The following is a 14,508-nucleotide window of genomic DNA, read 5'->3' on the forward strand; positions in this document are numbered from 1 at the left end:
AAGCATTCCTTTGAAATGCAAGGCTGCCTTCAGATCATTATCTGTACTGGGAGCAACAAAGCAAACAACCACTGAGCAGATGTAACAGCCTCAATCTTTGCCTTAGGTCAAATTAAAACACCCTGACAAAATCAACTGCTGTATTATTTACTTAAAAAAAAAAAAATTATGTCAACCCTATCATCTGTGCATCCCATCCAAGCAGTCAAAAGTCCCTGAGATAAAGAATAAACCATGTTGTCCTCAAAACATGGAAAAGAGAGAGAGAATACGACAGTTAGTTACCAGATACAATCAGAAAATCAGCTTTATTTAGAACACACTGTATTTCAGTGACAGTAACGATCGATGCCTAGTAAGAATAGTAACTAGGCTTGAATGATGTCTGATGACTTTGGTGGGTCAATCTTCAGCTTCAGCAGCACTACTTATAAGCAGCAAAAGCTCCACGGCTGTGCATCACACAGAAAACACACTGTAGACATGACTCCTTATTGTCAGAATGTTCCCAGGCCAACCAACGCCAGCCAAGTGCAGGAACACCACAGGCAGCAGGCTCAGCCTCTGCCTTTGTGGCCGTAACTCCTCTAAGCAGCAGCCCACTCTGCCATCAGTAGCAGCATTATTACTAGTACTAATTAGACCCTTACCAGGTTTGCAGTCCTAAGGTTAGCAAGCTTTTCCCTAAAAGGCAATCCTATTCAAAAATTTGGTCTTAACTACTAATAAAACAGCACCTTCTTGTAGCAGGGTGTTCCACTTGTAAATGACAGATGAAGCCTTTAGAAGAAAAATGCCAGACCGGAAGCCTTGGTACCTGCAATTACTACAGGTTCTGTACAGCAACACTAAACATTTCAGCAGCCTACTTCTGGTGAGATGTCAGAAAACCAGCAAATACCGAGTCCGTAATCTAATACTGTTGCTTGTTTTGCCTGTTTGAAAGTTTCATATTCAAAGTACTGCAACTTGGAAAACCTCATTCAAATCCCAGTTTTGCCACTGATTTAATTTACAACTGAGAGGAAATGATTTAATTTCTCTATGCCTGTTTTCATTTGTAAAAGGGGAACAGCAAGAATTATTGTTTAATCTCACCAGGATGTACAACTGTGTACAACAAAGTTCTTTAAGACTGCAGCAATAGAAACACAGAAATAGCCACGGTGATTTTACTGTGTTTAGTTTATAAAAGAAGTCACTCACAGACTGTAAAAAATTTCACACAAAGAACTATGCTAATCAACAAACAGGATACTATAGCATACCCAGACTCATACAGATGTTACTATCACACCAAAAGTATTTAATAACAGAGCCCTACCAGAGTATTTCCAATTACTAGGCACTTTGGGAAAAAAAAAAATCTATTTATCCTTCACTCTAACCCCTGAAGAAAGGAGTGTTAACCATCACCCTGAGCCTTCACCACAGTAAAGCAGCCAGGGTTTGAAAATATTTATCCTCCTGAGGAGTGTAAAGCCTTGCCCCCCCCCCCAAATCAACGGCAAGGCCTCCATCCCGTTCCACCACAATCAACAGATTGCATTTCATGACTTCACAACTGCTTGCAGAATCAAAAGTCAAAGTAAAGAGGAGAAACAACACAAATACACTTTTGCTGCAATTCTTGTTTATTTTTTCTTACAGCAAACAGAAAAAAAACCTGTCAGCTTTCTTCCTGGCTACCAAATCTGTTTGTCTTCAGAGAAAGAAAAAAAAATTGTCATTGGCAGTTTCACAAGCTTCATCTGAAACCTTGAGCTTGGGAGAGAGATAATTCTCATGTACAATCTTTAACTCTCATGTCAGTCTAGAATGTTAGTCTACCATTCATGTTTTATGAGAACACAGCTGGATGAGAAAGGGGCTACTTTGATCTAAAACAAATCAACATTCTATATTGAACACACTCCATAAAGACTCATCTTAAGTAATTCCTCCAAGATTTGCTAACTCAGACAGATGCATCATTTCTGAATGTAAATTTCTAATCATTCCCAGCACTCAGATGCTATTTTCTTAGTAACATGATTAACAGGGAGCATTCAGGAGTTTGATGAGGACAAGGTATTATTAACTTTCTGCACATACAGCACTTTCTTACTTCAAAGAGAAGTACCCACATCACCCTGGTAGTCCCAAAGTTGTTACACAGCAGGTATTTGGGACAATTTTTTCACATACTGCTCTTACCTGTGGCAGTCTGTATGGCACACTTCATCCAATCTCTTTATCATAGTTCTATCATAGACTAGCTGTAAATGTAGCAGCCAATAGCCTATGTAGCTCACACACTATTTAGTTCTTTTTAAAGCCTCAGGATGAGATGTCTGCACAGAAATGCATTCAATTTTTTTTTATTTATACACCTAAAAATCTATTTGCACAACTAGTTAGCCTGATTTTCTGAGCTCAGAAGCATAATTTCTATAAACACATTTCTCTGTATTTCCCTAAATACAGAGTCAGGGGCTTCTGGTTTTGGAACATGTAAGTTTGAAAATATCTGCTCTAAAATTTCTAGCAAGCAAATAATGTCTTTTCTGTTGTGCTGCAAGTCTACAAAAACACAAGGTTCTTCACCCTAGGTCTTGAGCCACCTGCCTTAATCCTTTGCCACCTCTAACTTCTCCCTTCGCAGGCTTACCTGGCACAGGCCTTTACACCAATGGCTGTTTCATGACACAGATGGTTTTGTACCCCAAGTCCTTCCCCTTAAAGATACGAGCACAAGGTGAATTTCCAGCATGGGGCAAATTCCCAGCATGGGGCTTTCACCTCCTGTGGTAACAGCAGGGTATTTTTGCAGGTGTCTTTGTCCAGCAGCAGAAAATGCACATGCAGTGACCTTTGTGTCTCAGCATCAAAATAAAAGTTTCACCACGAATTTTGATGGAATGCCTTACATTTTTTAAACTAATATTGTTTAAAGACTATGGAAAAGTCTGAAGAACCTGCTCTTTAGTTGTTTTTTTATTGCTTTTTTCAGGGACCATGAAAACTTTGACCCTGCAAATAAATTATTTAGCAGCAGATCTCTCCAGAGTGCTGGTGAGGAGAAAAAATAATGTGTCTTTTTTGTGATGCAGATACACTTGCTTTCATTTTTCCTCAACCTTCCCTATTCAAGCCTAGGTGTTTCTAAACTGCCAACTGCTTTTTGTTACTACACTCATGCCTTTTATTATCTTCAGAGTCGTAACCAATGCCGATGGAAAGCTCTGAGATGTGTTCAGGATAATATCAAATACTTGTGTCTCCAGTGTAATCTTTAGTGACTAGGTACTTGAGAGATGTCCTTACATGGGCATCTGACAAACTAACCCCCGACCCTGGACTGGAATTTCTTTCATGCACAGAGATCCCAGAAGGACATATGAGAAAAGATTTTTAACATATCCCAGATTATCTCAAGGATCTCATCTCCCACCCTTCCTCGCTTTGCTCTCTCCATTTCTTAAGTCTGTTATCCTTCTGCAAGTATTGTCATTTGGAATGCATTTTCTTTCTGTATGTTCTTCAATGCTTTTGAATACACCTTCACTGAGAAATGTCTTGTCTACTTAATTTCTCAGTCTTTCACTGCTCTCATTTAACTATGTGTGTCTGCATTATTTAAACTTAAAATGAAAACTATATTAATATAATAAAAACTATACTAAACTACACTAAAATAATATACTGTCATTAATACTGATCAGTAGTAATACTACTACTGTGTGCTTAATGCTCACAAAGCAAATGTGCTATAATGTCTATTGCCCACAAGACTGTTCTCCTCTCAGATACGTAGCAGGACAGAAAAGTCTCACTGCACAGCAAGACGCATTAAAAGTTTTGCTAATTAACAATCAGAGCTAAAGATACAAGCTTCCAACACTATGGTTTTAGAGAGATTTGCCATTCTTGAGTATTCTGGTTTTGATATTTCCCTGTTTTAATTTTGAGAAAAGCTGCATTGCTGTAAAAATCAAATCAAGTCAAAACTATAAGCTGGGACTTAGCTGGTAATACCACTAGAGTTCACTACAAGAAAGGAAAAGAACACAAGCTACATGTACAATTAGTATGACAGATTCTTTCCATGCATATAGCAAGTCCAGACATCAAGTTTAAAAACTGCCAGCAGTGTTAAAATTAACATCTGGTCACTATCACCCCAAAAATGCCCGTACTGTAAACGTGGACATTTTCTGTAGCTTATTTTTACTTCTCAACATTGCAAAGCTGCATGAAAACTGCAGTGTAGTGAGTTAAAGCGAAGCAGACTTCTGTTTCTTTACCTTGGAAGTTTATCCAGCAGTGTCTTCAGTTCATCACATATGAGTTTCACTAGGCCACTGTTTATGTTTCTGTACGATACATCAATCATGAAGATATAAGCTGGTGGCTTTGGAGGCTTGTTGTTCTACAGAAAAAATGACCATTCACATGGAAAATTAGACAGTGTACTGTTATGTCAAAAAAATTTACAGGTGGTACCATATGGCAATCCAAATACAGCGTTCAGTTGTTTGAAAAATGCTACAGATCATAAATAGTAACTATTGCAGAAAGCTGTCACGTGTTGGGTAAAGCCCAACCCTGGAATAAAACATTATTACTGGAAAATAGCATCCTGAAGGAATAAAATATGTAAAGGGTAACAGTTTATTAGATAAGATGAAACGCAAACATCTTCTGCTGGTATTCAAGCGTTTAAACAAATTTGCCTTTTGGCTTTTTTTCTGTACCCATACTGGTTTTGCATTCCCTGTATCAATATGTAATAGCATTTTAGTAAGGTGAATGCTTAAATTCAGTTTTTGTTAGCATTTGCCTCTAAAAGCTGTTAAGTGATTTCTAACCAATCTGGAAACAGAAAATACAACTTAAGTACTGTACCAGCATTAAAATATCTCAGTTCTTAGCAGCAGAGATCATCTGCATCCTGTTTGTCTTGCTGTCTCATGCTTCAATGAATTCTGAACAGCTGAACTGTACTTTCAGGAATAAACTGACTTTCTGTAAGATAATCAAAGCATGAGAGTGGAACACTCAATGTATGCAGCAGTGACTTGGGCTGGTATGGACTCCTTTGGGAATTCCTCTTAGTCATACTGTAAGTGGCATACAAATCGTGACAGACACTACTGACACAAGTTTCTGCAAGTAAGCAAAAGTAAGACGAAGCCAGTTTGTTTCCAAATAACACAATGTAATGCTTAGAGATGTATCCAGGAAGATCATATGAAGTGAACATGGCAACAGTAATCAACATACTCCTTAAGATCAGCTTCCCTAATTCCGATAAAGACGAGTAGTGGTCATTACTTGGTGTCAAATGCAGAACAGCTTTTCCATTATACTGTTTTATTGCCTTTATATACAGTTCTGACCACTTAACCAAATTATACTTGCTAAACTAAACGTCAGAAAACTCCATTTAAGAAAAAAAATCATCTAACCCTTGAATGATGACTTACCCATAGGCCCTGGCATACCTTAAACTAAACTTGACATACCCTTGATGTCACTTCATTTGAATCATGTAAATCAGGATTAATTCCTGTGAACTAAAACCAGGCAGTACTTTTAAAAGCTATTCTGTTTACTGTACTTGGATTCTAGTTTCAAAAACCGTATCAAACACTACTTCTAAACTCCTGTATCGCATCACGAGTTATAAAGAATCCCTGCACAATTTCTGACAAATATATGGTAGAAATGAGGACTTGTGCTCTTGCCACATCCGCTTAGCAGGAGCACAATAATGCAAAACAGCTGTTATTTGTTAACATTTTTTGTAGCTGTTCATCCTTGTCATTTGATAAGCACAAAAGGAAATGACTTCTCAGTTCTGGTCTTAAACTGGATTTATAAAAGAATTAAACCTTTGCAACTTGGAGCAAAATGAAAAATGCATTATAAAATAATGTTAACTTCTATAAAATTTAATGATTCAGCATTTCCAGCATGAGTGTTAATTTCAAAAGAGATTTCTTTTTTGTAACATTCTAGTAAGTCTATGGACAGGTCTTTGCAACAAGACGACACACCATACCAGATGACTTATCAAGGGAAACTCCCCGATTTAAGCTCTATGGCAAAAGCCACTGCACTGAAAGATGTGTTGTGAGGATGACTGCATCACACAGGGCTACACTCTGGAATAGAGAAAAAGAACTGTGAAAATGGCACAGAGCCATTCGGTACACGTGAGTTTTCAAAAGTTTTGCTGCCAGAAATCAGCAAAGCTTAACAGAATTTGATGGAGCTACACTGCATGTACACTGTGGATCCCACACCGTATTTCCGTAATGCCTCACTACAGATTTCTCCTGTTGTGGGGTTCAACGCAGATTTCAATAAAATCTATATATGTTGCCTCAAGGATTTCACTGGATTTTGGAGCAGTACCCTAGTGAGAAAGCAGAGTTAAACCTGTTCATTTTCTTCATACCAGCAATAATCTGATGGTCTGAGGAAGTTACCGGTATCTACTTCAAGACTTTATAGGATCCAGTTGCCTTTCCTAACCTTATCATGACCTCCATTCCACTGACAGGAAGAAAATTCTGCCTGATTCCAGCAAGAACAGAAAAATACGTCCATACTGTGGACAGATGAAGTCATACTTGCAGTTTTGTAAAATGAGCTAAAGTTCGAAACGTTAAACTAATTTATGCTTTCGGAAATATCAAATACAGTTGTCTAATAAAATCAACTACAAATATTTACAGTGACTTGAATGGGCTTTGGATTGAGCTCTTCAGTGAGTTAATATAAGGAGAGAGTACCCATTCCATTGTAAATTACTTACTGGTCAAAATACTAAAACTACTCTTGCCAGGAAAAGATTACGAGGTCAAATTCCCTTGCGAAGGTTTTCAATACTGGGAATGCAATTTAGGCGCGTGTCTGTCTTCAAAATCAATAGAAGACATGCAGCTAAAATGCCACGCTGCATCAGAATTTCAACTACATCCTCTAAACAGTGCAACATGCTAGCTAGGACCAAACCAACGCCCCAGTTAAAGACTGGCGATCTATAACATTGCTGCGCTATTTGTTATTCTTACTTGCTAGTCTCATACTCTGTAGCACAAAAGAACAAAACATAATATCCTCCGTATAAACAAACATTAAATTCTCTGCATATACAGCTCACAAGTGTATTTACTCTACTGTAGATATTTAAAGGATTTTGTTTGTTTTGACATAAAATTGTAAATTAGTTTGCATACTGGAAATACTCACTCGGCAATAATCCAAAGTAGCAACATATTCGTAAGATCCCAGAGATAGCTCTGGCCTTTCATAGTGGTCTACCCGTCGGCCAATGTGGTCCAGATGTTGAAAGAAGAATGGAGGGACTAAAAGCCAACAAAAAAATTGTTTATGTTTTGGGGAGGAGGGGAACAACCCAACAACTTCTTTCAACAGATACAAGGTACTCACATAGGCTCCTCTATTACTGATCAAGGGAAGAGTTTAAACACTTACCCAGGTTGCAATAGTTTTGTTTTCCCCACATCGGCTTAAAAAACCCCAACCAACCAAAAAAACCACAACATTCTAGTAATGCCAGCTCCTTTTGTATTTGGAGGATAGGGCATCTTCCCCTATGAATGTCCATAATTCTCATACATCGACACTATTGGGCCCAACCAGGTAAAACTGAGCCAGGTCACTTCCCCAGGCAGGAACCTGTTACCCTCAGGATAAGGACTTAACAGTGACTATTCTGTTAGTAGATACAGTCTACTCACAGCTTGATTCAAACCAATCAGCCAGAGCTCTGCAGAGGGACAGCGGTAAAACCGGGACTTTTCCTAAAGCCTGTACTGTTTTATCCAAAACCACCACTTCACTGGAACTAGCTCTACAGGGTTCACAACCCCAGCCTACTGTGTGAAGTGCATTGGGTCCATTATATTGGGAACCTTCTGCAGCTACAGATAAAATGTGCAGAACTCCAATGCATTAAGAAATCGAGTGGGTTTGCCACCAACAATTTATATACAGCTAGTCTAAGAGTCACACTGGAGGAGAGTCACGTCTGGATTTCAGCTCTTCTTTCCTCAATCAATATATATTTAGTATGATTATTTTTCATATTTTTGCCTGTAAAAAGTGTATGTGTGTGAGTGGGGGAATAACTACTTAGTTTGGTGGCCATTTTTAGTCCTCATTAAAGGTTTTTTTTTAAAGTGCTTTCTGACTTGGATAAAGGACACTGTAGTAATACAAAGCACAATTTAAAATGACACTGCAACTTAAATGTCTTTCTGAAAATGTTCACAACACATTTAAATTTCTGAGAGTTAAAATTGCTAACAAACTATCAAATTTGTTATCTGCTATGCTTGCACAAACATTCCAGCATCAGGCAGAAAAGAGGTTGGCACGAGTCTGTCAAGGTTCACATTTCAGAGTTGAAAAGATTACTGTATTAGGGAAAGCACTATACCGCTGTGATCCAGCTGAGGAAATCCAACTTGATACAAATGTCTAGAAAGGCTAGTTCTGGCAAAGATTTGGGATTTAGCCAAGAGCACAAGAACAGTTATGAGTCACATGCAGCACACTTGAACAAATATGGCATGGTATCTTCTGTGAAAACCAACACTTGTCACGGTAAGATTAATAGGTTATTTAACCATTGCATCCACAGTCATGGGCAGGACTAGGCTAATATGGTTCTCAACATTTGGTTCTTGCTAGACATTTAGAGTTAGAGAAATTAATTTTTTCCACACAAAAGTTGCTTTCAGTTAGCAATACAAGCAGCTTTGTCTCCTATGTTGACATAATATTTTTAAATAAAGTTTTGATTGTATCGGACTGTACTTCATGAGTCTGCATTATTTTTCATACTTTTTTTTTTTTAATTCTACTGAACAAATGTTTCTACGTATTTTTCTTGGGTAGTATTTTTTTGTATTTGTGAAATAGGCCTAGTAATTGCATCTCATTAAACTATTCTCTCATCAAGTCAGCAAGTCAAGAAAATCATTTAAGAGATATAGTTTCTTTTTAGTTTTATGAATTTGTATGACTCACAGATCAGAAAAGCATCACTTACCGTCATTTACACAATTGCAAAATCCACACTGGTATCTTCTTCCACCCTCAATAAATTGCATGAAGGGACACATGTAAGCTTTGCACCGGTTGCATCGGATTGGTCCAGTCTCACCGTGGTTTACAACATAAAGAGGTGTCTAGATGAAGAGGTACATGAAGTTAAAAAAAAAGCAATGCAAACTTGAAACCAAACAGACTTTTGTTAGAGATCACCTGATCAAGTAATCATTCATTGCTCAGCCTTCTCCCAAAGTCTGCAGTATGGTTGGCTTAATCCCACAGATCCTCTGAGGGGTTAAATTTACAAGTTCACAGGCCATATTCTGACATTTATCAGAACGAGAGTAAGGATTCACACCAAAAGCCCACAGAGTTGTGAAAGCATTGGAAGTTTAGGGCTCCAGGCCGATTTTCTCCTGCAAAGGGTTTTTACAGCTTGCCAAGAGAAATCTGCTGGAGTCAGGTATTTTGTCTTCTCTGGCAGATCGATCTTTTCCTGAACAAACTGCTGCTCATCTATTGCAAATGGTCTCTTGTACAGGTACTTGCTAAGAAAGCTTCTAATATGTGGTCCCAAATGCTGCCCCTGCAATGCTGCCGTGTTACATAGCATACTAATGTTTAAATGCTGTCGGGGTCACCAGCTAAAGTAGGAGATGTGGAAGAAATACTAATATTTATTGAAGGAAAGTACATACAGCAAACAAATACTGTATCTCAAGCACTTGTCAGTTTAATTACACTGACCATGCTTGCTTATAGCCTCTGCCAAAAACCGCAGCTAATGGAAGACATTTTCCAGATGCCTCTTTCAGTAATAACTGTGCAGCTATTGAAAGATTCCTGTGATTATACTTCATGTTAGAAAAGTCATAGTTGAAACCACTACAGAAAATGGAGTTTGCTCAATTATTTGTAAAACTTTGTTTTGTATTTTCTTTTCTTACTCCCTTCAATCCCAACTAAAAATCTCTGAACATAAGAATAACAAAAGAAATCCAGAGTTGCACACATAGATCTCTACAAGAGGAAAAATGCTGACAGTCTTTGAATGCTTAAACATTACCACTAGCATATTCACTTTTTTTTAATTATTATGTCTCTTTTTACAGAATGGACATATTTCATCTCTTATACACTTCATCTTTTATTGGAGCATAAGCGTCTTTGAATACGTAGAAAATCATTCACGTCCTTCTAGCATTCACTGCTTACATACATTTTATCATTGGTTTATATTTTACAGAGACTATTTTACTCATTTATTTCTCTAAAGGGTTTAATGCTTTTTTTTTGCCATGGATTTTATACATACAATTAGGTTTTTACTACATGGGTTTTAAGTGCTCCCTCCTGCTCCACTGAGATCTTATTTTACTTCGTCTTCTTTCTTCTATGAAAATTGAGTTTAACACAAATTAACCAATAGTGTCAGCTGGCAATGTATCAGGGTAATTTTTCAGACATGAAAGCCTTGGCTATAAAACCTGCTCATCAGCCACAATTGCTTAATAAGTTTTAAAACTTCTGGGTTTTGTTCATTACTTAGCAATTTTCTGATTATCATACTGCTGTATTAGTTTAATGAGGGCTGGATCTGGTTTGCAGTTAATATTATTATAGTATCTGACCTGGCAGGGGAAAAAAAACCAAGATTAAAACAACTCCTGATGCATTTATACACGCTGATTTAGTAATTTTAAACGTGGGGTTTATACATTTAATGTTATCCAAGAGCAAAGAAAAATTACCCCTCAATGATCATATTTTGAAATACCAAAATTAAGACCTTTACATAAGAAGAACAAGAACAATCAAAAAAATAAATGCCATGAAGTTCAGAGCCTAGATGTCTACATTCTTATACATACTTAATAAATTACCTTTTTAAAGACAGCAGAAATAAAAATAATGGGTTTTTTCCCTTGTCTTTTCATATTTTGAGTGGAAATTTTAGTTTTCCCCTCCCTTTAAGTTTCTTTAAAAAAATTACTTATTACAAAGTCCTTTTTAAAATGTGGGGTTAGAACCTCAGTAGTCTAAGGGTTATGTTTGCAAAGATTTGCATGCATGTTTAACTTTATGCATTGAATGGTTGTCTTGAAGTTACTGAGATTATGTGCAGTGCATGAGGTTAAAATGTGCTCAAGTCTTAAGAAAACAGTAACCACAGGCAATGTTCTGCAAACATACTAGGCTGGATTCTGTTTTGTCTTGCCCAGAGAAATAAAGGATGAAACACCGATAAAATCATAATGCAGAAGCTAGCTATTTTTTCTATGAGCAAAACCAAACAAAAATGCATACCATAGAATTAAGGATTTTGTCTGACAAAGAAAAATCCTGCAAAAAAGCCCTGTGCACCTGTATTGATTTATTCATTTGGAATTTTTTGAAGTTAAATGGAATTTTTTGAAGTTAAATGGAATTTTAGTTTTAGTATTTTCTTTCAATAATTTAAAACATTACATCTACAGTGAACACATCTAATAATAAAGCTATCTGTACAATAATTTCAAAATAAGCACTCAGATGGAAAGCATCAAAAACCCCCTTCTTGATGTGAACACTTCATCAAGAAGTGACAGAAACATTATCTCAAAAAAGCTGAATTCTTCCATGGCATTACACCAGAAGATTAGAGATTCTACTCATCGAGAGAAAGTAATTTCTGTTTGGGTGTGTAAACTGCTATTGCATTTCCAACTCTCAAAATAACTTCTGTCAGGATGAAGTACCTTTTTTTAAAAAAAATAGGTGGATAGCCATGGGAATGTACAAAGACAGATAATATTGCACATGCATTAAAAAGCATAAAATAAAGTATTAAGTTTAAACTAATGAATACATAAAAGAAAAACCGTCATAAAAGAGACATGGTACTAAGTGGGAAAGTCTTGTTGATGTGCTCCACTCTCTGTAGATGTCACTGTATACCAGAAGATAAAGCAGAGATCTGTTTATGGTCCCATGAAGTCAGTGGCAAACTCTCATAGGAGCAAGGGAATAAGTAAAAAAAAAATAAAAATAAAAATCTTTTTTCATTTTTTTAAACAAATGCAAGAATCCTTTTTCTTTTGCCTTTCCACCTATAAAGTATCAGCATTTTCTTTCTCTCCTCACTTAAATCTCTACCAAAAATAAGTGCATCAAGTTAGTTATCTACCATAACATTTGCTATATTTGTGGACTTGTTATGGCCTTATATGTTTCTTCCCCCCATCTCTTCACAAACCTTCATCCAATTTGCCTATTTAGACCACCTAATTGAGAACAGAGACAGACCTCACAAAAAGGAACACTTAGGTATGGATTGTTAGTGTTCCAGCACTATCAAAATATAACTATTTCTCAAAACCAATGACTAAACTAATACTTGGTAGCCTAAATATGAACGGGACACATAAAAGGAATTCCTTTTATATAAGCCAAACAAGTAGAGAGGCAGAAAGAATCAGTTGTACTGAGAGGCAGAACATTATAGTTTTAGGTTAAAGCAAAGGAGGGCTGGGCAGAAGAGATGGGAAATGCTGTTAAGACCTGCATAAACTTTCCCTTCTCTGGAACCTCAGGGCCCCACTGGAGTGCAAGTTCTGAAAGCTGATCTGATAAACCATAACTTATCCTACTATTAGTCCAAATATAGCTGTGATAGCAAGAGTTTTACTTCAAAAATATTTCCGGAAGAACATCCCTCAGGAGTCAGAACAATATCACAGAGCAATAGATAGACACAGGTGGCACAGCTCCAAGATGAAATACATCCATAAAAATTTCCAAAGGGACTGTAACCTGTGCTTTAAAGTCTAAGAAAGCTGCATTACTATTGCTTGCTATAAAAATGAAGTCCTGACACACTCCTGAGGGTTCCCTATGATGCCTGCAAAGTATCACCATATTCATATTGCAGGATCAGGGCCACAGCTGGAAAGTATAAGTGTAGGTGTAAGGACTCTGATGAAGCTCAACATCATCATGGCACATCTCTGGAAGGGTGTTCTGAAGAGAAAAATCATAAGAGAGGGTCTCTGGAGAGCAAGAGAGGCATATGCAAACACTGAAGAAATCTAGCTATTTATCACACAAGAAAATAAAATATATACAGCAACTGTTTTCATTGCCAGACTGACATACAGACTGGGCTGCAAGAAAACCTTTTGGAGCTGTGCTGCAAGACACATCTCCGCACGTGATGGCCGTCCCACCTTGTCTTTGCCTTTTCCTACCTACCACAGCCAAGGCAGATTCCTATCCACTCCTTGACGCAGACCCTATCAGTACAGTGACAAGCCTACATCACGAGCTACATTTCTGCCCTTATTGTAGAGTGCATTTAACACCCCAGCACTGAAACAATGGGAATGTTATTGTATTAAAAAGAGGCCCACACAGTTTGCAAAGTCTCACTACAGCCCAGAGAAACAAAAACTCTTTCCATGAGTGTAGTTTTCAGTTAGATCAGTGTCTCTATCACACTCTTACTCATCCCCACAAGAAGAGGAACCTGTCACCAGGTGTTCTACTTCTGAAGAACACTACTGCTTGAAGACATGGAGGGTCACTCTACACAATATAACATTGTATACTATGCGTATACTACAAGTTGCCTTTTAAACTACAAATTACCTCAGGGACAAATGATCCCGAAAGCATGCCCTGTAAGAACCCCAGATTTAGAGGATCTAAGATTTCAAGACATGTTCAGATGAGGACTGTTTCAAAAGGAAGAGTATCTCACAGATTTGGAGAGCTGCACAGATATGTAACTCCTGATGACTTCCAGTAAGACAGCTCCATAAAATTATACACCATGATCGGTAGTACTACAGCAGATAAAAGTATTTTATACTTCTGATGTACAGCGAACACTAAACACTGTATTTGCATGGCTGATTAACAGAAAAAAAAAAGACACAAAACTGCCACCTATTCCATCTAGACAGTTCATTAAACAGACAAGCTGAGCAGTTTGCCCAGGCAACAAATTCAGAAAGGCAGTGTTTCTATTATTTACACTTACACTGATGCAAGTTTAATTATTAAAATATTCATATGAGAATTTTAAGATATGCTATACAATATAACTTTCTAGTGATCAGAGGAGAAGGCTGTTGGCCAACTGTGGTACCACTGCACCAAGTAAATCTTGTGTTTGATTAATACAGTAAAGAGATGAGGAAAAACCTCCTCTGGATAATCAAAGAGAATTTAAATGTAACAGTGATGTTTTTGGAAAAAAAAAACTAGGTCATGAACCAAACTGTCTCCGTTTCCTAGGACTGTTGAAGAAGTTTGTTTTCTTTTATTATATCATCATAGACTGCTTTTGAGAAAGATTAACCAGTCTACAAATAATCCCTTGGTTTTGAATTGCTTTACTGATTCGCATTAAAATGTCAAGAAAGCATTTCCCTTTACGATGTTCTTACTGTCTTT

At 37.2% G+C, this 14,508-nt stretch overlaps 1 protein-coding gene across 3 annotated transcripts in view; it reads right to left on the minus strand.

The window, feature by feature from the left end:
* Positions 1–14,508, minus strand: part of SEC24D (SEC24 homolog D, COPII coat complex component) — a 58,125-nt gene that overhangs the window by 11,523 nt on the left and 32,094 nt on the right. For all 3 annotated transcript variants that reach the window (XM_074823555.1, XM_074823556.1, XM_074823554.1), the window contains exons 9-11: positions 9,071–9,209; positions 7,243–7,358; positions 4,287–4,411 (exon numbers count right to left, since the gene is read on the minus strand). In XM_074823555.1, the coding sequence (XP_074679656.1) occupies positions 4,287–4,411; positions 7,243–7,358; positions 9,071–9,209 (380 nt within the window). The remainder of the gene's footprint in view (positions 1–4,286; positions 4,412–7,242; positions 7,359–9,070; positions 9,210–14,508) is intronic.

The sequence above is a fragment of the Strix aluco genome, chromosome 4, assembly GCF_031877795.1.
Source record: "Strix aluco isolate bStrAlu1 chromosome 4, bStrAlu1.hap1, whole genome shotgun sequence".
NCBI lineage: Eukaryota > Metazoa > Chordata > Aves > Strigiformes > Strigidae > Strix > Strix aluco.